This window comes from Talpa occidentalis, unplaced genomic scaffold (genome assembly GCF_014898055.3).
Source record: "Talpa occidentalis isolate TD23 unplaced genomic scaffold, MPIMG_talOcc4v2.1 talOcc4.13, whole genome shotgun sequence".
NCBI lineage: Eukaryota > Metazoa > Chordata > Mammalia > Eulipotyphla > Talpidae > Talpa > Talpa occidentalis.
Window position 1 is genome coordinate 75,211,281 of NW_023601322.1, and position 27,878 is coordinate 75,239,158.

Sequence of the window (27,878 nt, forward strand, 5' to 3'; positions counted from 1 at the left end):
CTGGCCCTAGTTCTTGTATGCATAATAAATAAATCTTTAAAAAAATAGTTTATGACATAGGTTTCAGATATATATCCCAATAACTTGACATCTTTGTACATTACATTGATACTGCTGTGTGTTGTGCCCAAGATCAGCAGACTCGGTGAGTATAGCCTCCAAGAATCCAAAGACAGCTGATGCAAATGCAAAAGGGAGTTTATTATGGGCTCGAGTCCAGGCTCACGGCACCTACCAACGCAGTGGCAGATAGCAAGCGCCCCGAACAGAGGAAGCAGGGGTCTATTATAGGGTCACGAGCGACGCGAATTTTGAAAGAAGCTGGCAATTACTCATTGGCTACTACAAAGGCATTTTGGCGCGCACGGTTATAGTTTCAAACTGATTGGACGGTTAGTGATGCTGTCCCATTTATGGACAGGACTGCCCTCATTGGCGGCTGGGGTGGTCTGCTTTTTCGTCACCAAGTGGAGTGAGGGTTGTGACTATTGAAACTATCTCCGGAATGCGGCTGGACAAGGACTAACATAGCAAGGTGGAGGATATACAAAATGGCGAAACCTTGGCTAAGCTTGGTTCCACACTGTGAAAGTTTTGTTATCATCTACCATACCCCCTTTTAGCCTGATGTAACCATCCCCCTTTTCTGGTACCTACCATTTTATTCTTACAGTCTGTTTTTGTTTTGTTTACTTGTTCATTTGTTTATTATCTTTATTTTCCACATGTGAGTGAACTCATGGGGTATTTATCTTTCTCTATCTGATGTATTTCATTTAACATAACCCCCTTAAGTTTCATACATGTTGTAGGATTCCATTTTTTTTAATATAGCAGTTAGTGTGTGTGTGTGTGTGCCAGCCATACCTATGTTACCTCATCCATTGATGACTATTTCGGTTATTTCCAAATCCTGTCTATTGGAGATAATGCTGCTATGAACATAAGGATGCATATATCTCTTCAAATTAGTGTTTCCATATTCTTTGGACAAATCAGTGTACTCAACTTCTTTGAAATCAGGAGTGGAGCAGCTAGTTCATATGATATTTCTGTTTATTTTGGGGGGGGGGGATTCTGTTCTTTCCTGTTTCCATCATGTCTGCATGATGGAATCCCACCAACAGTGTATGAGCTTCCTTTTTCTCAAATTGTCACCACACTTTTTATTGTGTGTGTGTGTTTTTGATAATAGCCACTTTCACAGGAGTAAAGTCTGTCACCTCATTGTTTTGATTTGCATTTCTCTGATAAGTGATGGCAACTTTCTTTCCATGTGCCTGTTGGCCACTTGTATGTCATCTTTGCAAAAGTTTTTATTTGGGTTTTCTGCCCATTCAAAAAAAAATTATTTGTTGATTTATATGTAGCCTGTATATATTCTGGATATTAATCCTGTATCAGGTATATGATTTGTGAATATCTTCTATTCATATATGTCCCTTTTGTTGTGATGATACTTTCAGTTGTGAAGATTTTTTGTTTGATGTAGTCCCATTTATTTTTACACATGTCTCCCATGCCGTTGGAGACAAGTCAGCATCATTTGAGCCAGCATTGAGTTTTTAACTCCTTATGTTTCTTCCATATATTTTATGGTATCCCATGTTTGTAAAAGATTTTAATCCAGGGCCTCCCCGGCAGCGCAGTGGTTGAGCGCTGGGTTGCGAAGCTGCCCGCAGCCTCCGCAGCTCCAGTTCGATCTCTGGCTGCTCCCCGGCCACCGGAGGAGGGTCCCGCATGGCGCGCAGACCTCTCCTGCCGCCCGCTGCTCCCCTCAGCAGTGTACTTCGGTCCTTCTGCCTGCTCTGCTCCCTGCTCTGGTGAATTCTCTCACCCTCCCGCGCTTCTGACTGTACCCAGTGCTTGTATAAGTAAATAAATAAATCTTTAAAAAAAAAGATTTTAATCCATTTTTAATTAATTTTGTGTGTAGTGTAAGGTCATGATCTAGTTTCATACTTTGCAATTTGACTGTCCAATTCTCCAGTATCTTTCTGGTGATTTTTTTGCATTCCTAATAGGATATGTCATAAGGACAGGAAGAGCCAGTAGTCTAAATGTCAGCATTATCACATGACTTTCTTTTCCTAAGAAATACTTCTCAAGTTGGTTTACCTTGTGATAAAATGTTTTTTCTAGGACTGTTCATTGCCAAAACTTAGGAGCAGTGATAACTAAGCAGTTATAACCATTTCTAGTGCTTGTAGAGCCCAGATTAAAAGGATACAGGTGCTGTGAATTAATGGCTTATATCCCATATGGGGCAGGAAATGTTTTAGGCAGAGATTTCTAATGTCAGAAAACAAAGAAAAACCCAAAACTGTTGGAATTCATAAGTTCATAGTAACTTAAAAGGAATATCTTGTCAAAATATATTGCTACTTTTTTTAAATCAGTAATCAATACTGAAATTTATTATCACACCTTTTTTTGGTGCAGTGATCTATGCCATTTTTTTCCTTTGATCCCTTTCTGTGATTTATGTGAATAGATTTTTCTAGTATTAAGCTACCCTTGCAGTTCCAGTAAAAACTCATTTTGAGCTATGACCTTTTCTCTGAATTTCTGGGCCTAATTTGATAACTGAGTTAAGATTTTTGCATTCATGTTTCTTAGTGAAATGTTAGCCTGAGATTTTAATGTTCAGTAATCATTTTGTTTCATTTTTGTATCAGGATTCTATCGGCCTTAATGTTAGGGGACTATTGCCTTTTTTTCTGCATTTGGTATTACTTTTTTTTTTTTAAAAGATTTATTTATGCATATAAGAATTGGGGTACAGGCAGAGGTGTGGATGGTGAGAGGATTCACCAGAGATAGAATGGGAAACAGAACAGGCAGACTGACTGAAATACACTGCTGAGGGGAGCAGCGGGTGAGTCAGGAGAGGCCTGCTGCGCCATGCTGGTTGCTCCCTGGCTGGATTGCTTCATAGGTTGAGTCTTAACCCCTTGTGCTACCAGGGAGGCCCTGGTATTACTTTTTTTTAACCTGGGAAGACCCTTCCGTTTACATTGATTGCTAATATAGGTTTGGATTTACTCTTGCCACATATGCTTTGTGTGTGTTTTACCTTTTTTCCCTGATAGTAATTTCTGTTTCTCACTCCTTCCCCACTATATACTCCACTATATATATTGTGTTGTGCTAATTCTAACCATTTTTATATGCATTCTTAAAAATACCAGAAGTTAATCAGTAGTGAAAGTTTGATGTTAGTGACAAAATATAATTATCACTGTTATCTAGTATTTTAGTTCAACTTATTTATTCCACAAATTTGGCTGCATCGTATTGTTTCATGTTATTTGTTCAGATTTGACTGTAATAGTTCTTTTTAACTTTTTCTTTATGACCTTATTCATGGGAACATTTGTGTTTTGTGTGAGGTACTTGCACCCTTTAAAGTTTTCTTTAATGAGGGTGTTTTGTTGGTGTGTATTTTAGCTGATGTGTTTTCTTTTGCTTGAAATTTCTTTATTTTGCATCATTCTTGATTGTTTTGCCTTGAACACAGTTTTAGGAAGTGAATCTTTTATTATTTTTCAGCACAATCAATACATTTTCTTTTCTGGCATTGTTTTTGAAAAGAGTGTTATTAATCTGATTGTCTTTCCTTATAGTGGATCTACATTTTCCTTTGGTTCCATTAAAAATCTTATGTTTAGCTGTTCTCTGTAAGTTTGTAGTTGTAGTTTTTAAATGTCTTGTCTTGGATTTATTGGAGTATTTTTTTTTGTTGTTAAATGGAATTACCCATTGTTTTCTCTTTGAGTATTGCCTTGTTCCTTTATTCTTATAGTTTGTTTAGATATATGTTAAATCCTTTCAGCCTATCTTCTATATCTTGAAATTTTATTCCCTTGTTTTTCATCTCACTGTTTTGTTTTTCTTAGCTTTATCTTCCAAGTCACTAATTCTATTTTTAGTTACATCTTAATACCTTCATTGATTTTTTTTCTCCCTCTTTTTCTCTAATTCAGTTTGGGCAATTTGTCTTGAAAGTCATTGATTCTTAATTGTATTAAGTTTACAGATGTACTTAATTTTATTCTGTTTTACATTTTTCTTTTCTGAAATTCTCCATTACAATTCCACTTTTTCACTGAGCCTTTACCATTATTAATCATATTTGTTTTAATTTCTCTAATCTAGCATCTGATCATCTCTTATTCTCATAAATTATCCTCTTGATTGTTTCTTGGCAGTAGATTTTTGTTGTTTGAAATAATGTAGATAATGGTAGTAGGGAAATAAACACTGGGGGTAGTTAATACTGAGACTTGGGGGTGAACATATCTCATCTGCTAGAGTTGTGCTACGTTTGTTTTTTTTTTTTAAGATTTATTTATTTATGAATTCAAGAACTGGGGTACAGGCCAGAGGTGTGGGGGCGGGGGTGAGAGAATTCACCAGAGACAGAGCGGGGAACAGAACAGGCAGATAGACTGGGATGCACTGCTGAGGGGAACAGAGGGTGAGTCAGGAGAGGTCCACTGCACCATATGGGTTGCTCCCTGGCCGGGGATCGAACTTGTGCTGCAGTGGCTGCGGATAGCTTCATAGGTTGCGTGTCAACCCCTTGCACCACCAGGGAGGCCCTAGGTTTGTATTTTTTTGTTGGTAGGATCACCTTCAGTGCACCAGTGGTGTCAAGCTATTGGGTAGTCGGAAACATCATGAAGTATTTTTTCTGTGTTTTTCAAGCAAAAATGCATCATGGCTTTTCCAACCACCCAGTTAGTTACTCCTTTCGTGCTGCTTCGTGCTTAGCTTTGGATCTAGTTTATTGACAGATTTTTCTAAGTGTTCTGATTCACCCTCAGTTTTACGCCTTCTGTGCTCTTATTTAAGTTTTGGACGCACTCTTCAAATGTAGGCTGTTATTGTTTGTTACTCATTGGCTGCTCATCTGGCTGAGGGAGTAGGATAGGGGAAGATACTTTTGTTTGGAGCCCGGTCAGTCCTCACCTGCTTGGTGGCTGTTTATAATCAGTGGCTCCTTTTAAAAGCTTTGTGGGGTTTTTTTTGTTTTTTTTTTTACTGTTAACTTTTTTTTGGATACAGTCAATATATAGGAGTATTCACAAGATAATTCTGCTCTTTTTTTCTTTCAGACATTGTTCATCTTGCGTTCATGATTGGGTTTTGTTATTTGAATGTTCTCTCTCTACCCCATCTTCCCCTCCATTTCCTTTTTATATTTTTAATGTTGGTAATTGATTTCATATGTTCTGAACTTTAGGAATGGGATTTCTTTGAGGTTTGGTTTAAAGTTGTATTCTTGCAAAGAGGTTTCTGCAAGTTGTTTATGGACATTATTAGTCTTGTTGAAATTTACTAATGTGCTATTGGTGTTACGAATCAAGCTATAGACCTGCCTAAGTGATGACTTACTTTTGAATTCTCAGGGGAAAGATTCTTGTTTGATTTCTTTTTCTCCATTCTTTTCTCAGTGCCAAGCAAGTTTTCTTCCTGTCCCCCATCTGCAAGGTGGGCTTATACCTTGATCATGTCTTAAAAACGAGGGAATAGCTTGAATAGGTCTCCTGTTGGAGTCACCACTTCTGGCATATTATGTTTTTTTTTTTTTTTTTTTTTTTTTTTAATCTTAAATTTTATTTTTATATTCCCCCATACAATTGCAAACACCCCATTCTGACCCCAATCCTTCCCTCCCGCCCCCCACCCCCCAAAAAGTGTCTCTGGTTCATAGTTTTTTGTTGATTTTGATTTTCACTTTCTTATATTCATTTTCCTGGTCCCCTATTTAAGTTTTCTAGATTCCTGCTATGAGTGAGACCATCCGGTATTTTTCTTTTTCTTTTTGGCTTATTTCGCTGAGCATGATCCCTTCCAGCGCCATCCATGTTGCTGCAAATTGCATGTGTTTATCTTTTTTGAATGCTGAGTAATATTCCATGGTATATATGTACCACATCTTCTTGATCCAGTCATCTACTTTTGGGCATTTGGGTTGTTTCCAAAGCTTAGCTATTGTAAACAGTGCTGCTATAAACATAGGGGTGCAGGTGCTCTTTGGAATTGATGTTTCTGTGTCCTTTGGGTAAATACCTAGGAGTGGAATTGCTGGATCATATGGAAGCTCTATGTTTAGTAGGTCCAGAAATCTCCACACAGCTCTCCATAGTGGTTGGACCAGTTTGCACTCCCACCAACAGTGCAGAAGAGTTCCTTTTTCTCCACATCCTCGCCAACATTTGTTGTTGCTAGTTTTTTTAATATGTGCCATTCTCACTGGTGTGAGATGGTATCTCATGGTAGTTTTGATTTGCATTTCCCTGATTGCAAGTGATGTTGAACATTTTTTCATATGTCTGTTGGCCATTTGCATTTCCTCTTCAGAGAAGTTTCTTTTTAGCTCTTCTGCCCATTTTTTGACTGGATTATTTTCTTTGTTGTTGCTGAGTCTCATCAGCTCTTTGCAGATTTTTGTGATCAGTCCTTTATCATTAGTGTTGGGTGCAAAAATGTTCTCCCAGTTGGTGGGGTTTCTCTTTGTTTTTGTTATTGTCTCTTTTGCTGTGCAGAAGCTCTTTAATTTGATGTAGTCCCAGCTGTTTATCTTTGTCTTCACTATCACTGCTTTGGGTGATGTGTCTGTAAAGATGTCTTTGATGTGCAAATCCCGTAGTGTTTCGCCTATATTTCCTTCTATGTATTTTATGGTTTCAGGTCTTATGTCTAGTTCTTTAATCCATTTTGAGTTGATTTTCTTGTTCCCTCTCTCCCTAAACTAATCCAAGTGGAAGAACTGGTTTCTGCAGTTGAGAAATCTTCTGAAAAACCAGGAAACTTGCTGGTAGCCTACTTCCTAGTAATCTTGATTTCATTTCATTTTTTGGGTTCCTTTTGTGCCATTTCAGTTTGTGTTATCAAAGTTTTTATTTAATTTTTTTTTAATTTCACATTTCAATTGTTTTCAGAAGGCACTTTCTGGGGTACTTAATTGTTTATACAGTGTTTGAATTTTTTTTAATTTGGTATGTCTTCCAAAAATTTGAAGCTTAGAAACTCCTGTTCTTTAATTTACTTTTATTTCTACTTTGAAAAGATTTTGTTGCTTAAGTTTCTCCCTTTGTGCAAAAAATCATATATATACTAAAAGATCTAAGAATCGTGTAACATTAGACGTTTCCTAAAGTAGATCATCTAATGCATTCCTGCGAAAGGGAGGTTTGAAGGAGATAAAACATTTTAGTAACGTGTGACTTTTAAGTTCTTCTTTAATCCTGGGCAATTACTTAAGCTTTGTGAGTTTCAGTGCCATCTATTAAGGCAGAAAGAACAGCTTTGTAACAGTGTCAACGTGAGCCTTAAATGATTTAACTTAATGATTCCTGGTACTTGGTCTAGTATAGTGATTGGGTAAATACCATGGTTTCTCTCGTCATTTTTCAGAAGAGGAAATTGAATCGCAAAAATGTTATTTGCTACCTACACAAAATTCTGTAGTTGTTGAGCTGGAAATCAATCACCTGTCTCTTCCGAATTTTACCTTTCAGAAGAATAATATTCAGTAACTTAATCGGCTTACCTGTGCATTTCTTGAGTACCTTATACTTTTTTCCCAGGACCTAATGTATCTGGTTAGAAAAAGAAGATTTAAAGTAACAGCCCATTTTGGCAGATTTCTTGAATATTAATATGCTTAGTGTTAGAGAAAGAGTAGCACCTGCCTGGCACAGAGGGAGGGGTGATTTGAACCAGGTAATGAAGTTTGTATAGGATACCAAGATGTTTGAAAAGAGGGATTAGCCTTTTAGGTAGAAATAACAGCAGCATACACCAGTGCCTGAAGGTAGGAGGGAGGAGCCTGTTTTGTTTATGAAAAAATGTACGATTTCTGTACATAATATACCAGTTGCGTTCTGGGGAGTGGCCTGTCTCCTGAGCAAGGTGGCAATTTAGATGTGTCTTAAATGATTGGTAGTGTTTCAGCATGTAAAGATAGAATGGTAGGTTATCACAAATCAAGGAAATAACTTCAGTAATGTTATTTAACAGAATATGTTATTTATTTTTTTAAAGGCTTTTTTTTTTTAAAGATTTATTTATTTTATACAAGCACTGGGTACAGTCAGAGGTACAGGAGGGTGAGAGAATTCACCAGAGCGGGGAACAGAACAGACAGACCGACGAAATACACTGCTGAGGGGAGCAGCGTGTGTGGCAGGAGAGGTCTGCTTGACATGTGGGACCCTCGCTGGCGGCCAGGGATCAAACAGGCGCTGTAGAGGCTGCGGGCAGCTTCGTAGCCCAGCACTCAACCACTGCGCCACCAGGGGAGGCCCCAGAATATGTTATTTAAATGCATGTAGGAATACATGAGTAGTCACACTGACTTGGCCACCTAAATCATTAGCTGAGACATAAACTCTTTCTGAGAAATCAGCAGGAAATTTTGCATAGCTCATTAATACTTTCATGTGAGAGGGCTTTTCATGGGTGGGGGATAAAGAGTAGTTTTTCTATTTTTATGCATAAAAGATACAGTAATAAAAATATTTTGGTAATAAAGCATACGTGGCTTTGAATAGCAAAGTTGCTAGTAATAGTTTAAAATTTGATAACCATCAAAGTTCCTTATAACATTTTGAATGCAGACTTGGTGTAATGATGCTCTAACTAGGTGATTTGTGTGACTTCACGTACTGAAATTGGAGAGCAATGCATCTGAAGTAGCAGTTCATTTATTGCTGTAATTTAGGTTTGAGGTTATTAAGATTTGAATAAGGGATGGTGGTAATAGGGATGAAAGAAGAGACATTGTAAGAAAGATTTATAAAAAATAATAATTGACAAATTCTGACTATCACTGAAAATAGGTTTTGGAAACCAGGGAGTTGGGAATATTGATAAAACATACTTGGGTGACTAGAAAATTCTTGCTTGATACTACCAAGGGGAGTAGTATACCCCCCTTGCTAAATACTACCAAGTGGAAAAAGTAGTTGTGGAGGAAAACTTTATCACTTGTTATTTATTGGGTATTAGGTTAGCTACAAGTGTATTTTATTTTATTTATTTATTTATTTTTTTTTTATAGAGGCATGCTTTATTTATTTGTTTGCTGGTTTGTTTGTTTGTTTTGTTTATACATGTACTGGGTACAGTCAGAAGCGCGGGAGGGCGAGAGAATTCACCAGAGCCAGAGCGGGGAGCAGAGCAGGCAGAAGGACCGAAGCACACTGCTGAGGGGAGCAGCGGGCGGCAGGAGAGGTCTGCGCGCCATGTGGGACCCTCCTCTGGTGGCCGGGGAGCAGCCGGGGATCGAACCGGCGCCGCAGAGGCCGCGCGTAGCTTCGCAACCCAGCGCTCAACCGCTGCGCCACCGGGGAGGCCCTGCTACAAGTGTATTTTAGAACATCAAATTGCCTTTGTAAAAATAGCTTTTGAAATTATGGTTTAGGCTGTGATTAGACAGGCAGTTTGGTCTTGTATAAGTAATGAAGGCTTTGGAGACAGATTTAAATTCCAAATTGCTTTCGTAAGATGGAAAAGTTACTAATCTCTGTCAATTTTACTTTGTTCATCTATAAACTAGAAATATTAATACCTGCTTCAGGGCTGTTAGGCGAACTAAAGAGTATAATATATATGCAAAATGGCCTGTTGTTAAGTCCTCAATAGATGTTACTTTCCCTTTCTTTATCATGGTTGGCTATTGCCATACATTAAGACAACCCAAAGAATAACACATGAAGCATTTTGTTTTACTGTTGAGCAATTCACTGAAATCATAACTGATTTTGCACTAGCTAAAATATATCTATAATTAGTTTGTAATGAGACTATGAATTATAATTGTTGAATGTGTAGGTGTATTTAGTCTTCATTTCTGGTAAGTGACTTTACTTAGAGGATATGTGTTTTATGTGAGCAAGAGAGTCTGTTTCCTGGAAGGAAACTGTGGTCTTCAGATCTTTATAATAATGCACCTTTATCTTTTTTAACTCATGAGTAGTGTCTTACACACGTTCTTAAGGCAGATTTTTTGCAAGAAGTAAAGGAAGCATCCTTATGAACCTGTTAAGACTCCATAGACTATCAGTAACATGGAAAAATTGGATATTTAATCAGGAATGTGAACATGTGTTTCAGGTAGAGAATGCCAAAGATAACGAAGATAGTATTCTGCAAAGAGAAATTCCTGCCAGACAGTCTCGACGAAGGTTTCGGAAAATTAACTGTAAAGGAGAGCGCCAAACCATTACTGATGATGTGGACATAAACAACTATTTTTCTGTGAGTATATTTTAGGAACATTATATGGAGCTCATATACAGTATCTTTAATTTACATATATATTAATAATACATAAATTTCTAAATTGATTTCTGTTTTTGAGTTTGATGGAAATATCTTACTAGTTGGAGTTTTGTTTTTGCTTAAATAATTTACCATATAGTTTTAGATGTATTTGTGGATTTTCTTGCCTTCTTATTGCCTAACTGTAGTATAGATTGGAGTCCTCTGAAAGAACTTGAGAGATGGTATCATTGAGCATTTCTTTTTGATACATTATAAGACATACAAAGAAACTTTGATTTGTGGGAACAGTGTTAGTTCAGAAACATGCAAGTGATAAAGGTATGTTTTCACATGCAAATAATGAGAAAGAAGTAGATGAAATAATTTTTGTAATCCCAGAACAAAGATAAGCTGTTTCTTCAGAAGTTTTCAATTCTGCAATAGTAGATAACTGCATTTTAGAATGAAAAGTAGTTCAATCAAAAGTAATTGATCCGGGCCTCCCCGGTGGCGCAGCGGTTGAGCGCTGGGTTGCGAAGCTGCCCGCGGCCTCTGCGGCGCCGGTTCAATCCCCGGCTGCTCCCCGGCCACCAGAGGAGGGTCCCACATGGCGTGCAGACCTCTCCTGCCGCCCGCTGCTCCCCTCAGCAGTGTACTTCGGTCCTTCTGCCTGCTCTGCTCCCTGCTCTGGCTCTGGTGAATTCTCTCACCCTCCCGCGCTTCTGACTGTACCCAGTGCATGTATAAACAAAACAAACAAACAAACCAGCAAACAAATAAATAAAGCATGCCTCTATAAAAAAAAAAAAAAAAAAAAAAAGTAATTGATCCACCAAATATGAGAGCAGTTAGTTTCAAGACTGATTGTAGCAAAATTCCTGAAGGTTTGTTTAGTTCTTTGATTGTCAGAAAAAGAAATTTACTCATTCCATGTTTGGAATAAGAAAGTTCATTTAGGGAGTTGTTTATACTGGACTGTTAGATTTAAAGCAATTCTAAGGATTTAGTCACATTTGCTTTATTTCATTGAATCAGCACATTCTACTTCTGACAACAAACAATAATGTGAAATAGCCTTGAATTTCTTTTTAACCACATCCTGAGCAACACAGGTTCATTTCCTGCTAGTATTAACTAATTTTGTTTTCCCCATAACTAATTAATTTAAGGTAATGGTTTTTCTTTCTGTACATGTAATACGTCTGTTTTTGAAATAATAAAATTTGATTAGTCCCACCACCCATTAATGTAACCATGGTGACATTTTGCATCTTCTTGAATAAAGCTGTTTTTCAGCATATGGATAAATTGGTACACTTTTGGGCTAACTTTTAAAAATTTAATTGTATAAATTGATTTATACCTTATAAAACTTAAAATATGTAGCCTGAATACCATTGAATGCTATTAAGAATTTTTTACATTCTTAATAGTATGATACTTCATTATAATAATTGCCGTAATTTATTTACTCAGTTACTGATGTTAGGTCAGTAGATTTTTTTAGGTTTTTGTTTTTTAAGAACAATGATGCTCTTATAAGGTTTTTTTTTTGGGGGGGGTCAGTTCTTTATTGTCATTTGTTCACATAATGTATACAACTTTGGGGTAACATTTTACACTCCATATATGCACATGTTTCATTCCTGCTCCACGAAACCGTCCATGCCAGTACTCTATTCCCCTTTGTTGAAATAGTTGCTAATTATCTTTGTGGTTGTAGATGCCTCATATCTTGATTTCCTTAGCAAAAATTGCAAAAAGTAGAATTGCAAAATTCAAGTTTGTTCAGTTAGACTATTTCATGCTCCTTGTGTGAGCTAGAGGGAAGATTTTGTGGTTTTTTTACTTTCTTATTCTAGTCTCAACTATATTGTGTTCACTAATATTTTTGCTATCATGTCATGAAACCTAGTCAGATACCGTATTTTGTGATGATAGCTGTAACCTGTGTTCATGAGTAATTTACTTTTAGCTCTCATGTAAGCCGAGATTGTCCTCTTGGGGATATACTGGTTTTCTGAGTGGAACAGAAAGAAAAGTAGGCACAGTGCTTGGGATTTTGTCCGTTTGATAATTTCAAGTGTGACATTTTTACATGTGAAAGCTTGTGTAACTTTAGGTGGTTATTCTGCTAAGTGCTCACAGGAATTGGGTGAACTAAGTTGATCTGATTTAGACAAAACTGATTTATTAGCTGTGAGACTGGATAAGAAACGTATTTAAGGTCATGTTTCTTGCATTTGTTATTTCTTGAAGTAATAAGATACTGTATCCTAAAAGGGGTATATTGCAGGCAACTTAGAAAATACTGTAAGTATTAAGAGATTTCACTTTTATTTAACTATTATCACCAGTTATGTAAAACTTATGCATCTAGCCAAATTATTAATAGTACATATTGATAATTGGTCTGAGTAATAATGCTATATAGCAAAAATTCTATTTAATATTTGAGAAGGTATGATGTTGAGAGTTAGTATTATGGATACTATAGAGGCCTTGTGCTACTATTAGAAAGATCAGGAGGAATCATTCCTTTAAATAGCCATTGAAAGATCAGGTTTGTTTTCATTTGCAAACCAGTTATTTCATGCAAGGTCAAAATTCTTAAAATGTGTATAGAATATTTTGTTACTGTTTATCATTATTATTAGTACACAATCATCTGCTTTAAAGTTATTTTCTAAAGAGATGATGCTCAGAACAGTTGAAAAAGGTAATTTATTCTTAGGAAATAGTCAATTATTATTATATACATTATATGAAGATGAGAATCATAATCTTAATTTCATAATTTTTTTTTAAAGATTTATTTTTATTTATCTATACAAGCACTGGGTACAGTCAGAATTGCGGGAGGGTGAGAGAATTCACCAGAGCCAGAGCGGGGAGCAGAGCAGGCAGAAGGACCAAAGCACACTGCTGAGGGGAGCAGTGGGCGGCAGGAGAGGTCTGCGCACCATGTGGGACCCTCCTCCGGTGGCCGGGGAGCAGCTGGGGATCGAACCGGCGCTGCAGAGGCCGCGGGCAGCTTCTCAACCCAGCGCTCAACCGCTGCGCCACCGGGGAAGCCCTTAATTTCATAATTTTTTAATTGTGAAAAGAGCACTTTCACAACATTTTTGAAACTCCTTTGAGTATTGTTCTTTGAGCTTACTGCAAATTTAAATGTTTTTCTGAATATTCTATGATTTTTCAGAGCTTTGGTTTATGAGACAAGTATATTTGATATTTAGCTTCAACCACTGATGGGGTTGGGGGAAGGGAGTAGAGAAGTGCTGGAGGTTGGATCAATTGCAGATAGTCAATGATAATCATGACTATAATGAAGCCTTTATACAAACTCAAAAGGATTAAGATTTGGAAAGCCTCCAGGTTGGTGAACTTGTTTGGGAGAGAATGGCACATTCAGAGTGCATCAACTCAGTGTCCATCTCCTCATAGCTTGTCCCACGCATGTCTTCCATCTGCTGTTGCTGAGTTGTCCTTTCATACTAAACCATTTATTAAGTAAAATGTTTCTCTGAGTTATGTGAGTCACCATCAAATTAATTGCACCCAAGAAAGTGGCACTGAGGATCTTTGATTTACATAGCTAGTCAGTCAAAAGTGCACTCAATTTGGACTTTCAACTGACATATGAAGTCCAAGCAAGCGTTCTTGGGAACCTCCATTCTGTAGCCAGTGGATCAGAAGCACCTGGGCTTAGGATTGGTATTTGAAGTGGAAGAGGTGTGATAGTCCTGTAGTATTGAACCATGAACCTTCTCTCTCTCTCTCTCTCTCTCTCTCTCTCTCCCTCTTCGCCCCCCCCCCCAAATAGTACGATGGGTAATTAAGCCAAGTGAAAATAATCTAGCATTTAGATGAGGCATCTGTCTGAATCCTCCTTTCACTAACTATGTGATTGGGCCATTTCGTTTAAACCCTTTGTTTAGTTCTTTTTTTGTTTGGTTTCTTTACCTCTCAAAATAAGTGTGGTATTGTCCGGTCTACCTGTCATGGGATGGTTGCTGAAGTTCTTGTAACATGTTTGCACATTCATAATCTAATCAGTCACTTATATCTATAGAGTCTTCCTCTCAAATGTTTCAAAATTTATGCCCTCCACTCAGCTTCCCCATCTCACTGTCTTAGTATTCTCTGCTATTCTTTCTACAACTATTATAATAGTATCTTCCACACTTCCCCAGCCAGCTGTCACTGTAAAAAGCAGTATTTATTTTTTCATATCAAGAGATTGGAGAAAAGCTTTTAATTGATGAGTTTTGTATAATTTCTTTATTCAGAAGTATCTGCTTAATCACTTTATTCAATTTTAAGGTTTGCTTTTCTCTACTGTCTGGTTTCCCTACTGCTAGCCCTGTTCCCTTCATCCCCAACCCCCTGCCACCAACTAGTCCTCTCATTTCTGTCAGTCCTAAATGAAGCTCAAAAATACCACTTTGTGGGGGGGCCTCCTCTGGTGGCACAGCAGTTGAGCGCTGGGCTGCGAAGCTGCCTGTAGCCTCTGCAGCGCCAGTTCGATCCCCGGCCGCCGGCGAGGATCCCACATGGCGTGCAGACCTCCCCTGCCGCGCCCGCTGCTCCCCTCAGCAGTGTATTTCGTCAGTCTGCCTGTTCTGTTCCCCACTCTATCTTTGGTGAATTTTCTCACCCTCCCGCACTTCTGACTGTACCCAGTGCTTATATAAATAAATAAATAAATCTTTTTTAAAAATACCACTTTTTTTCAAGTTCTTAAATATTTTCATGGCCTACTATCATCTGTGAGAAATTCCAGTGGATCTTCATAGTCTACATCAGTCCTAATATTACTCTGTGCAGGAATGGAAATATTTTAGATCAGTGCTTTAAAAATTGGTAGTAAATAATCACAGTGACTACTGATCACTTAAAATGTGGTTATGATGACAAAGGATTTTAATTTCAAACTTTAATTTTAAATAACTTACATGTAGGTCACCATATGTGATTAGTAGCTACCATATTGGACAGTTCACATCTGCAATTTGTCTTTCTTTTATGTAAGTTTAAAGTGTATATAATTTTGTGTGTGTGTGTGTGTGTATATATATTGCAAAATGATTGCCACAGTAAGATTCATTAACACACTCATCTCACATAGTTATAGATGTGTGTATTGTAGAAATCATGTCTATATATTTATCATATATATACTGTTTTTACTTAGAATGCCCTCTAGTCTTTGTCTTGGCAAAATTCTGATCATTTTCAAGACTCAGTTCCATTCATTACATATCATTCCATTGGAGGACAGCAAAATTTGCCCTTGGAAAGGATTAGATCCACATCTACATTCCTGTAATATCCTTGTATATACTTAAGAACATATTTATTCAAATATCTGCCTTTCCCATTTGAAAATATCTCTTCAGAACACATTGCCTATGAAATGGAATACAAGTACCTTTTTTTAAGTCCACTTGTTTAGATTCCTGTGTAATATTGAGCAAGTTGTGTGATCTTTTAAAATCTGTTCATATATATAACTCATACATTTGCAAAAGAATTAAATGAGAGAACAAAGTTGACCATATCCATAGGTTCCACATCCAAGGATTCAACCTACTTAAGATTGAAAATACATACTATGTAATTAGGCTTTTGATGGATGTATCTGTACTAAGAACATGTACAGACTTTTTTTTTCCCTTGTTCTCATTCTTTTCTTTTAGTATAACAACTATTTACGTAGCATTTACATTGTATTACGTATTATTAGTGATCCAGATGTGATTTCAAGTCTTTGGGAGGATGTGTACAGGTTATATACAAATACTATGCCATCTTATATGAAACATCAACATCAGGAGCTTTTGGTATTCCTTAGGGTCCTGGAGCCAGATACCAAGGGGTCAATATATATGTCAAAGGCTTTTCCTAGTATGTGGTGCAGCTTTTGTTCCTGTTATAAATGCTCAGAAAACTCTGCTACGGTTGCTTACAAAATTTTTTCCCTTTTCTGTTCTATACATGGTTATAAAACGTTTTTACTAAAATATCTAAGTATAGTAAGATAAAGTAAGTAAAGTATGGTAAGATAACTAGAAATTAGTAAGCTAAAGAATTAGAACAAAGGAAAAATAAAGGTAGGAGAATAAAATAAACATCTCTGAAGTTAGAACCAACGCTCACCCAACTACTGCAGTCAATACCTTACCTCTCAAGTTTTTTGTAGCATACACTCATAACAGCTCACGTGGAACAAGGTAATGTCTTTGTCCTACCTTACACAATAAAGTCATCAAAAAATGTATTTGAAAATCGAACAGTAAAGCAACTTTACTATATATTTTTTTTTTTTTAATTTTTTTTTTGTTTTATTTATTTATTTATTTGTTTGTTTGTTTATACATGCACTGGGTACAGTCAGAAGCGCGGGAGGGTGAGAGAATTCACCAGAGCCAGAGCGGGGAGCAGAGCAGGCAGAAGGACCGAAGTACACTGCTGAGGGGAGCAGTGGGCGGCAGGAGAGGTCTGCGCGCCATGTGGGACCCTCCTCCAGTGGCCGGGGAGCAGCCGGGGATCGAACCAGCGCCGCAGAGGCGGCGGGCAGCTTCGCAACCCAGCGCTCAACCGCTGTGCCACCGGGGAGGCCCAAGCAACTTTACTATATACAGTGAGTTAATTGTCTGACAAAAACTGATGAACAGGTTTTAGAATGATCAATTTGAAGACCTTTGTAACAATAGTTAGCAAGGCCAGTAGTGTGGACCAAGTGTCTAAAAATGTAGGTTGTGCAATAGTCTCAAGAACACGGGAAGAAAATAGTGGAGCTTCTGTTTACATCATTTTATATTTCTGGGGATTTTTGTATATATTTCATAATGAATGCAAAATATTTTTACTGGTAATACATGTATTCATTTATAAATACATGTTTTAAAATTTATGCCCTGGGCCTCCCCGGTGGCGCAGAGGTTGAGTGCTGGGTTGCGAAGCTGACCGCAGCCTCTGCAGCGCCGGTTCGATCCCCGGCTGCTCCCCGGCCACCGGAGGAGGGTCCCTCATGGCGCACAGACCTCTCCTGCAGCCCGCTGCTCCCCTCAGCAGTGTACTTCGGTCCTTCTGCCTGCTCTGCTCCCCGCTCTGGCTCTGGTGAATTCTCTCACCTTCCTGTGCTTCTGACTGTACCCGGTGCTTATGTAAATAAATAAATAAATCTTAAAAAAAAAAAAATTATGCCCTCCACTCAGCTTCCCCATCTCATTGTCTTAGTATTCACTGCTTTTTTTTTTTTTTTGGTGGAACCCTCACCCGTGGCCAGGGATTGAACCGGCGCGCTGCAGAGGCTATGGTCAGCCTTGCAACCCAGCGCTCAACCGTTGCGCCACCAGGGGAGGCCCTTCACTGCTATTCTTTCTAGAACTGTTGTAATAGTATCTTACATCTGTTAGAAATGTAGGTTAAACTACTTTTGTTTTTTAAAGTTTCTGATAAAGCACAGCATAAATCTTCTTAGATGCTGAAAAATATACTGGTTACCACAGGGTAATTGGGGGAGGAAGGAGTGGAGATAGGAGAAGGAAGTGGATAGGCCATTAGCATGGGAGTGTCAGTGGAGGGTAAGTGGAGCATGAGTACATATAAGAGGTATGAAAATGTACTCCCAAAGTTAGATAAGTAAATTAATAACAAATTTAAAAATTTTTTCAGGTTTAGGAGATTTGACTATTCATTTTTTTCAATTAAAAATTTAAGATTACATGGTGTAATTCCCTCCTTATTTATCTCCACTCTTTAAGCCTTCTGCCCTCATTATTTTGTTGGCGATTTATTCCTTTGGTCCTTCTCTCCTTCAGGTTCTTTTAGGCTTCTTTAGCTAATGTAATTCTATCTTTTGAAAAATCAGTTTGAATTTTAACTTGCCATTTGCTTCTTTTATCCTGTGGCCCCCTACAGTGTCCTCTTAACAAAGGTCTGCTCACCTTCCAAGGCTGTATCTGTGGCTAATCCTTTCCCTGGCATTTTCTATTCATAGAGTACACTTCTCATTTTCCCATAAGATGTTAAACATAATTATATGTAGTGTGCTCATCATTCTTCTTTGTTTTGAATATAACAAAACAAAATTACCAACCTATTTAAAAATCACTTAAAATTGTCTATTTTTTATATAAATTTGAGTGCTGTCTTTTAAATAACCTAAAAAAAGGAACATTTTCACATGTAGTAAATTGAATTTTAAATAATGGGGTGTGTATATACATAGATTTATACACACATGCATATACACACACACACTCTTATATGTATATATCTATAAAGTTAAATTGAAAAATAAAGCCAAAACCATTAAGGGGGGAAGCATCTTGGTTTCACCAATGTAAAATAGCAAGTATTTATCTTGAAATGAATCTCTACAATATCAGTCAACATTCATGTTCAATCATTTTTATTTTATGTTTTAATTGAGGAAACATTTTGGTTTACAGCACTGTATATGATCTAGAAGAATAGGGTCATACCTTTCCTGATGTATGTCACTGTACCACATCCATTATAAAAGCACCAGTAGTCCTTCACCATAGACCATACACATACCCACACTTTATTCCAGACCTCACCCTCTTCCCTTCTCTTCTAATAGCCTCTATTCTGCAGTCATCATTTGGTTTTGGCTTTAGTTTTGTACTTTGTTTTGTTTCTCTGTTGTATGTATATGAGTGATATCATCTGGTATTTTTCTTTCCCTTTTTTTCATAGTTCCATCCATGTTGTTGCGAATAGAAGCATTTATTCTTTTTTTTATAGCTGGTAGTCTGTTATGTATGTACACTGCTCTGTTGATTGGCATTTAGGTTGTTTCATAACTCAGCTATTGTAAATAGTACTGCAGTGAACATAGCAGCTATCTCCTATGTTAGTAGGAGTCTCCAGATAGATACCTAGGAGTAGAATTGCTGGATCATATGGTAGATCTATTTTTAATATTTTGAGCAACCTTTATACTGTTTCCATAGGGACTGCACAGATCTACTTTCCCACCAAAAATGTAGGAGGGTTTTGTTTTCTCCACAGCCTCACCAACATTTGTTGTTTCTGTTTTATTTATTTAATTTTATATATGGTCCATTCTCATGGAGTGAAGGGGTATCTCACTGTGGTTTTGATTTGCATTTCCCTAATGATAAGTGTATAACTTTTTCATGTGCCTGTTGACCATTTGTGTGGCTTCTGTGGAGTGTCTGTTTAGCTGTTCTGCCCATTTTTGTTAAATGATGTATGATACGCAAATATTTTATCAAATTCAGAATATTTGCATACCATACAACTGGTAAGAGACTGATATCAAAGGTAACTCAACAAAAATAAATCAAACAACCCAGTCAAGAAATGCAGCAAGGCTAAAGAGACACTTCTCCAAAAAAGACATGCAAGTGTGGCTACTTGCCACTTAGTATATGAAAAAATGTTCAACCTCACTTATCAAGGAAATGCAAATCAAAAATACAATGAGAAGCCACCTCATACCTATGAGAATGCCTATATTAGAAAAACCAAAACCAGTAAGCGGTGGCGAGGATGTGGTGAAAAAGGAACCCTCTTACACTGCTGGTGGGAATGTAAACTGGCCCAAACACTATGGAAAGCTGTGTGGAGGATCCTCAAAATACTAAAAATGGATCTACTATATAACTCAGCAATTCAGCTCCTAGGAATCTGCCCAAAGGACACACACACAAAAAAAAACTTATTTGAAAGGAAACCTGCACTACTATGTTTATTGCAGCACTATTTACAGTAGCCAAGATATGAAACAGGGCCTCCCTGGTGGGGCAAGGAGTTAAACACAGCACTGTGAAGCTGTCTGCAGCCTCTGCAGCACAAGTTCGATCTCCAGCCGGCCAGGGAGCTACCTACCTGGTGCAGCAGACCTCTCCTGCCTGACCCGCCACTCCCCTCAGCAGTCAGCCCGCACCTCTGGCCTATACCCCAGTTCATGTATTCATGAGTAAATAAATCTTTTTTTTTTTTTTAAGATTTATTTATTTTTATACAAGAATCAGGGTAGAGGCCAGATGTGCAGGAGGGTGAGAGGATTCACCAGAGACAGAGCAGGGAACAGAACAGGCAGACTGACGAAATACACTGCTGAGGGGGGCAGCCGGTGAGACAGGAGAGGTCTGCTTTGCCATGTGGGATTCTCGCCAGCTGGGATCAAACCCTCACTGCAGAGGCTATGGACAGCTTCACAGTGTGGCGCTCAACCACCTGCACAATATCAGTGTAGCTGTATGAGGTGATTGTTAGCACCAGATTACTTAACCACCTTTATGTTGGTACACTGAGTAATGCCTAAATTGCTCCACTTGACCTTGAATGTTTCATCTTCAGGCTTTTAGCAAACTGTGTTTGCTTTATTGGATGCTGTGTGTGTCTTAGGATCAAAGCATTCCTGCAGTAAGATAACAGGATTCTACCCTCTGACCTGCTTATAAGAATATAGAGGACTTTGGTCCAAATCCGTGATTGCTGAGATCTCCTTATGGAGCAGATCCTGATCAAATTAAATCTCATTTAGTTTATTTGTAACAAATACTGTAAACTGAATGGCTTATAAACAACAGAAACTCTCACGGTTCTGGAGAGTGGAAGTACAAAATCATGATGCCAGCCTGGTCGGGTTGTGGTCGAAGGCTCACTTCTAGATTGTGGTCTACTGATCTTTCTTTGTCAGCTCACTTGGTGGAAAGACCTAGGGAATGCTCTAAGACTTTTATAAGGGTACAATCCCAGGTGTGAGCGCTTCTTCATTATGACCCTGTTGACCTCACATAATCCCCCATGTCCTGATACCATCACCAATGGGATTAGGATTCCAATATATGAATTTTAGGGGCACACAAACATTCATACCATAACATCATCCCTGCATTTGTCTCAGAACTATCCATTTACACATACAAAGAAAACTAGGCATAAACAAGTAAAATCCTTGATATGGGCAGGTTTATAACTATCCCTCAGTTCAGTGTGATCAATACAATAGACATTAAACTAGGAATCAGATGATAATGGGTTGATGTCCTACCTCCAGCTCTAACTTCCAGTTTTAAGGAGTATTTAAGACCTGTGCTTCTGCATTATTGTGGGAATAAATGAATTGTAATTGATACTAAGTCCCTTTCAACTATGGACTACTAACTTTTGTGTCCTTCTGGTGGAAGAGTTGGGGAACTCTCTCACCATATTTTTTATAATGGCGCTATTCCTAATATGCCCTGGTGAGTTATATTTCTCTAGAGACCCTACCTCCTAAGTACCTTCACTTGGTGATTAGTATTTCAACATATGCTTTTGGAGGAAGACACACATTCAGACTGAGCAGAGCAGTAGTGAGCAAAGAATTTAAATATTCAAGTTTATATGGAGGAGATGTAAACCACTCCTGTTTACATGTGTAAGTATGTAAAGATTGGCATACATAAATCTTTTTTTTCAAAGATTTATTTATGCATACAAGAGCTGGGGTACCAGCCAGAGGTGCTGGGAGTGAGAGAATTCACCAGAGACAGAGTGGGGGACAGAACAGATAGGCTGACTGAAATACACTGCTGAGAAAAGCAGTGGGCAAGACAGGAGAGGTCTGCTGCACCATGTGGATAGCTCCCTGGCCCGAGATGGAACTCGTGCTGCCTTAGCTGTGGATTGCTTCATAGTGCTGACACTTAACCCCTTGCGCCACCAGGGAGATCCCTGTAAGTCATTGTTACTGATCAGTAAAGAAACAGTCAACATTCTGAAATTTATTCTGTATCTATGAGCTTGATTCATGGATCCTGATTGTTTTTAATTATATTTTGAATTTGGTAAACACTGAATGGAAGAATAAATCAATCAGCTATCATCTGTCACCTCCAAACTCAGGATGTTTGTACCTGGAACCTTTGTTAAACTTACTTGTATATAAGTCAGTGAGTGCTAACCAGACTTCTGCTGAAAAATTAAGATCACCACCTCTCAGAACCTGCAACTTTCATTATTGCCCCCTCGAATGCTCTGGACAGGCATGTTTTTTTTTACAGTGCTTTGTACATTAAAAACAAAAGAGGGTTTTTTTCTCTTCATTCTTGAGTGTCTGACATCTCCTAGGAGAATATTGCTTCTCACTTGACTTCTGGGAAATAATGAGGAATTCTTGATAGGAGCTTCTTAAACCTAGTCAGAGGTTCATGAGTGCGCAAATAAAAACAAAAGGGGGAGGGCCTCCCCGGTGGCGCAGCAGGTTGAGTGCAGCGCTGTGAAGCTGTCTGCAGCCTCCGCAGCGCCGGTTTGATTCCCAGCCAGCCTGGGAGAATCCCACATGGCGAGGCAGACCTCTCCTGCCTCTCCCGCTGCTCCCCTCAGCAGTGCCTTCGGCCCATCTGCCTGTTCTGCTCCCCTCTCTGGTGAATCCTCTCATGATCCTGGCCTGTACCCCAGCTCTTGTATAAATAAAAATAAATCTTTTAAAAAGGGGGTGAAGCCATAATTTTTTTTTTTTAAGATTTATTTATTTATACAAGCACTGGGTACAGTCAGAAGTGCGGGAGGGTGAGAGAATTCACCGAGCCAGAGCGGGGAGAAGAGCAGGCAGAAGGACCGAAGTCCACTGCTGAGGGGAGCAGCGGGCGGCAGGAGAGGTCTGCACGCCATGTGGGACCCTCCTCCGGTGGCCGGGGAGCAGCCGGGGATTGAACCGGCACTGTGGAGGCTGTGGGCAGCTTCGCAGCCCAGCGCTCAACCGCTGCGCCACCAGGGAGGCCCTGAAACCATAATTAAATTAAGTAGGACAAAAGCTTGCCTACAGCAGATTTTTTAAGTTTTGTGAAAAAAATGTTCATTGTAGAAATCTGAATGAAAACATATAAAAGAATGTTAAGCAAATATACTGGTGGCGCAGCGGGTTGAGCATAGCATTGTGAGACTGTCTGCAGACTCAGCAGCGCTGGTTTAGCATTGTGAGACTGTCTGCAGACTCAGCAGCGCTGGTTCGATTCCCGGCCAGGCAGGGAGATACCCACATGGCAAGGCAGCCTTTTGTCTCACCCGCTGCTCCTCTTAGCAGTGCTTTTGGTCCGTCTGCCTGTTCTGATCCCAGCTCTGTCTCTGGTGAATCCTCTCACCCTCCCATGCCTTTGGCCTTTTGTATAAATAAATTAAAAAAAAAATCTTTGTTTAAAAGAAAAAGTATATTAACAGAGATAGCTGATGATTCTAATGAATTTTTAAATGTATATATCCTGTTTCAGATCTTTTAACTATTTTAGGTCATGCTGAATATTTAGTTGTAAGTCCTGCCTTTCTTCTCAGGCAGTTAAAAATTTCTGATGTTAATATTCTGTGAATGTAACAACATAGTCTTCTGCAGCTTCCAGTTTTCTTCCTATAACACCTTTTATCAATAAATCTGTATATGATTGATTTTCTTTCTTATAATTTCAGGGGCTAATGTTATAAAAATTATTTTGAAGTCTCTACATAAGTATTTCTAACTTCTAAGTAGTCATTTTAAAAATTGTATCATTTGCTTTGTATGAATTTCAGCAGTGTTGGGAGTAAGACTGTGGGGCATGCTTCCCGTTCTCTGGGCTGTTCTCCTTCACTTGAAGGTGACAGTGATTCATATGAATCTGTCCAGGGAACCAGAATCGAAATGATTTTTGTCATACTCGAAACACTTTGCACAATAATTGCTGAAGAAAATGCTTAAAGATTGTTTGAAGCAACTCTGATGTTAACTTGTTCCAGAAGTCTGAAATAAGAACTAATGAGAGTGTCGAAGTTGGAAAGAGATTAACTGCTCAGACATAGCAGATTAGACTGATGTTACTGCCTTTTAGTTTGATTTGTTACCTGTTCAGTAACCAGCATGTAAAGACAGTACTATGAAAGAAACAAAGGGGAAATTTTATGTTCTGTATTCTTCATTCAGTATTGGCTTTTATGGTTAGAAAATCGCATTGTTTAGGGCCTCCCTGGTGGCTTATGGGTTAAGTCTCAGTGTTGTCACTGCAAAGACGTGAGTTCCATAGTTGGCCAGGAAGCTAACCAACATATGGTACAGCAGACCTCTCCTGTCTTGTCCACTGTTCCCCTCAGCAGTGTATTTCAGTAAATCCACCTGTTCTGCTTCCCTGTCTGTCTCTGGTGAATCATCTCACCACCACAACCCCCTCCCTACACCTCTGGCCTGTCCCTCCCGGTACTTCCAATTAATTAATTAAAATTAAAATAGCACTGTTTAAAAGTAGAAAAGTTATATAAAGGTAATCTATAATATAGCCCAGGAATTTACAGGTGGAGATGGTCTCAAAAGTTTAATTTTAATTTTTTTTAAAAACATTTTCCTTTTTTTTTTTTTTTAAAGATTTATTTAAAAACATTTTCCTTTTTTTTTTTTTTTTAAAAGATTTATTTATTTATACAAGAACCAGGGTACAGGCCAGATGTGCAGGAGGGTAAGAGGATTCACCAGAGACAGAGCAGGGAACAGAACAGGCAGGCTGATGAAACACACTGCTGAGGGGAGCAGCAGGTGAGACAGGAGAGGTCTGTCTCGCTATGTGGGATTCTCGCCAGCTGGCCAGGATCAAACCCGCACTGCAGAAGCTTTGGACAGCTTCACAGAGCGGCACTCAAACGCCTGCGCCACCAGGGAGGCCGCAAAATTTAATTTTTAAATGAGTTTTTTTTTTTTTTTACCGGTCATCTCCATACAGATCTCTATTTTAATTATTTAGGCAGTAGTTATTTTTTAAAGGGAATTAGTTGACTCTTTAAATTTTTACATTAGGGGTTTCCCTGGTGGCACAAGGGGTTAAGACGCTACCTATGAAGCTTTCCGCAGCCACTGCAGCATGAGTTCAATCCCAGCCAGGGAGGTGACCCACATGGCACAGCAGACCTTTCCCTGTCTCCCCCGCTGCTCCCCTCATCAGTGTATTTCAGTATATCTGCCTGTTCTGCTCCCTACTCTGTCTCTGGTGGGTCCTCTCACCTCCTGCACCTCTGGCCTGTACCCCAGTTCTTGTATGCATAAATAAATCTTTTAAAAACATTTTTTACATTAGGTATGCTGTATGCACATCTAATGATTGATTAATACGTATGCACAGTATAGTTTCTGCACATGTGTGTATGTGTGTAAGAAATATAATTGTACAGTGCAGGGGAAAGTAGAAGCCTGATGGTGCCTTTTTATTGTTCAGTTTCACTGATTCTAATTATAGAAGCTTACATCACCTTAGTTGATGATGAAGGCTTCCCTCTCCCTCTTTGCTTTTTTCTTCCTTTATAATTCCCTAAGGATAAATCATATTTCATAGTGCACATGTGTTCTCGTAGCTTTGACAGGGTTTCAGTGGCATGGTGCTGATCGTTCAGTGGACATAGATGACAGTATGCTGAAGCACGTTGTTTCTTACAGAAGAAAAAAAGGAGAATATTGGTTCTCTGACTTCTCTTTATTCAGAAGACTGAGAAATAGATAGGATGTACTTTGACAGTAGGAATTCCTTGGGGCACCAATAATTAGTTAACCATATCTGAGAACTACAAAGATTTATTTCAGATGTTCAAGTTAAGAACAGGGGTATAGAGGGTGAGAAGGGGTGGGAAGCTTGCTATGATCTTTAAAAAGGGCATACGTTACCTCTGACCTAACAGTAAAGTGTTACTTTCCAAAAGATGAAATTATTTTCACTGTAAAAATCAGTTTATATTTCACAGGATACTTACAACTAAAATAGAGCAATGAGTGGTCTGTTTTGTCAAAACTACGTAATTTTGTTCCTCACCTTTTGAGTTAGGCTTCTCTAAGTTATGATTATAATATCTGCAGATGGGGAATAAAGAGTATGATTATGCCTAAAATTACTACAAACCTGGCTTTTGTTATTGTTAATAATTTGTTTTTTGTAATATTTAGGATGTATATCCCTTGATTACTTACCCTCCTCTATGATAACCATTTCCACGTCTGCTTTTCAGTGTTAATATTTATTGAAATAAAAATGTATTTATAGTTTAGTAACTGTAAGATCCTCATGGTTGACTTTCTATACATTGATCTCACATGTTCTGTTTTGTATTTTTAGAAATAATTTATACAGTTACCATAAATTTTAGTTATTTACTATACTGCATTTACATTTCTATAGAAATATTTTCTAATGGTTATAGCCTAGCAGAACCAACATAAATTGACTATTTTTTTGTAGTGTAAAAGACCTTAAAACTAAAAATTTTATCAGTGTGTCTTAATGTCCTGGCATTTCATATTCCAAGGAAATATATACTTAAGTAACAATACTGTTTTGATGCATTCTGGGCAAGGTATAGATGGGCATTTTCCCATGCTGCAATTACTTCATTTGAATTGGTAACAAAATGGAATGAGATCATGATAAAATTCTAGAATTGATGCAAGTGAAAATTGTTGTGTTTTTTTTTTTTTTTTTTTTTGCCTAGTCGTAGTATAGTGCAGCATCAGAATGCTGGTGGATTCACATGCTGAATATAAACTTTAGAATACAGAATATAAAATTTTCCTTTTTATTATTTCATAGAATTGTTGCATGGGGAGATTTTGCTTGCTAGGTTCCCCATATAATTCCCTAGAATGGCAGATACTGTGAGATGAATAAGACAAGGATGATGTCATTTCTCTTACATGGTAAACTAAAGGAAAAAAGAATTGTTCTTTATTATTGAGTTGGTGTTTACTACAGTAGTTGTAACATATGGCATTAGTGGATTGCATTTCATGCATAGGGCAGCAGGGGTTGTTTTGCTTTGTTTTACTTACCTAAGGGAAGTCTGTCTCTCTTGCTCAGCTTGGGTCTTCCTTTGTGTGCTATGGGCATGATTTATAAAAAGGGGGGAAGTAGGGCCTCCCCGGTGGCGCAGCGGTAGAGCGCTGGGTTGCGAAGCTGCCCGCAGCCTCTGCGGCGCCGGTTCGATTCCCGGCTGCTCCCCGGCCACCGGAGGAGGGTCCCACATGGTGCGCAGACCTCTCCTGCCACCCGCTGCTCCCCTCAGCAGTGTACTTCGGTCCTTCTGCCTGTTCTGCTCCCCGCTCTGGCTCTGGTGAATTCTCTCACCCTCCCGCGCTTCTGACTGTACCCAGTGCATGTATAAACAAAACAAATGAACAAACAAATAAATAAATAAGTAAAACATGCCTCTATAAAAAAAAAAAAGGGGGGGGAAGTACCCACTAGGATTTTGGTGTTTTTTTTTTTTTTTTTTTAGCATTTTGCTTTTTGATTTGGTTGTAAGTCGTCATGTTGGTATACTATATATGAATATAATTGCTGTGTGGCATTGAAACTGAAATTTTCTTGAGTCATATTACTAATGTTTTATGTACCAGTTGCTCATCTTTTAAAAAATAAATGTTTAGGAAAAGTTTGGCTTTATTTACATACACAGTATCTACTATAATTTTTTATTAAAGATTTATTTATTCTCCCCTTAGTAGTGTATTTTAGTAGATCTGCCTTTTCTGCTCTACTATAATTTTTCTATTTTTAAAAAATGAGTGTTTAAAAGTAGATTTTAATTAACTTGAGTGCTTAATAGTTTGT

General features: G+C 38.3%; 1 protein-coding gene across 8 annotated transcripts in view; it reads left to right on the forward strand.

Annotated features, from left to right (window-relative positions):
• Window positions 1-27,878, forward strand: part of RAPGEF6 (Rap guanine nucleotide exchange factor 6) — a 219,996-nt gene that overhangs the window by 57,674 nt on the left and 134,444 nt on the right. For all 8 annotated transcript variants that reach the window (XM_054694436.1, XM_054694440.1, XM_054694442.1 and 5 more), the window contains one exon: window positions 10,129-10,272. In XM_054694436.1, the coding sequence (XP_054550411.1) occupies window positions 10,129-10,272 (144 nt within the window). The remainder of the gene's footprint in view (window positions 1-10,128; window positions 10,273-27,878) is intronic.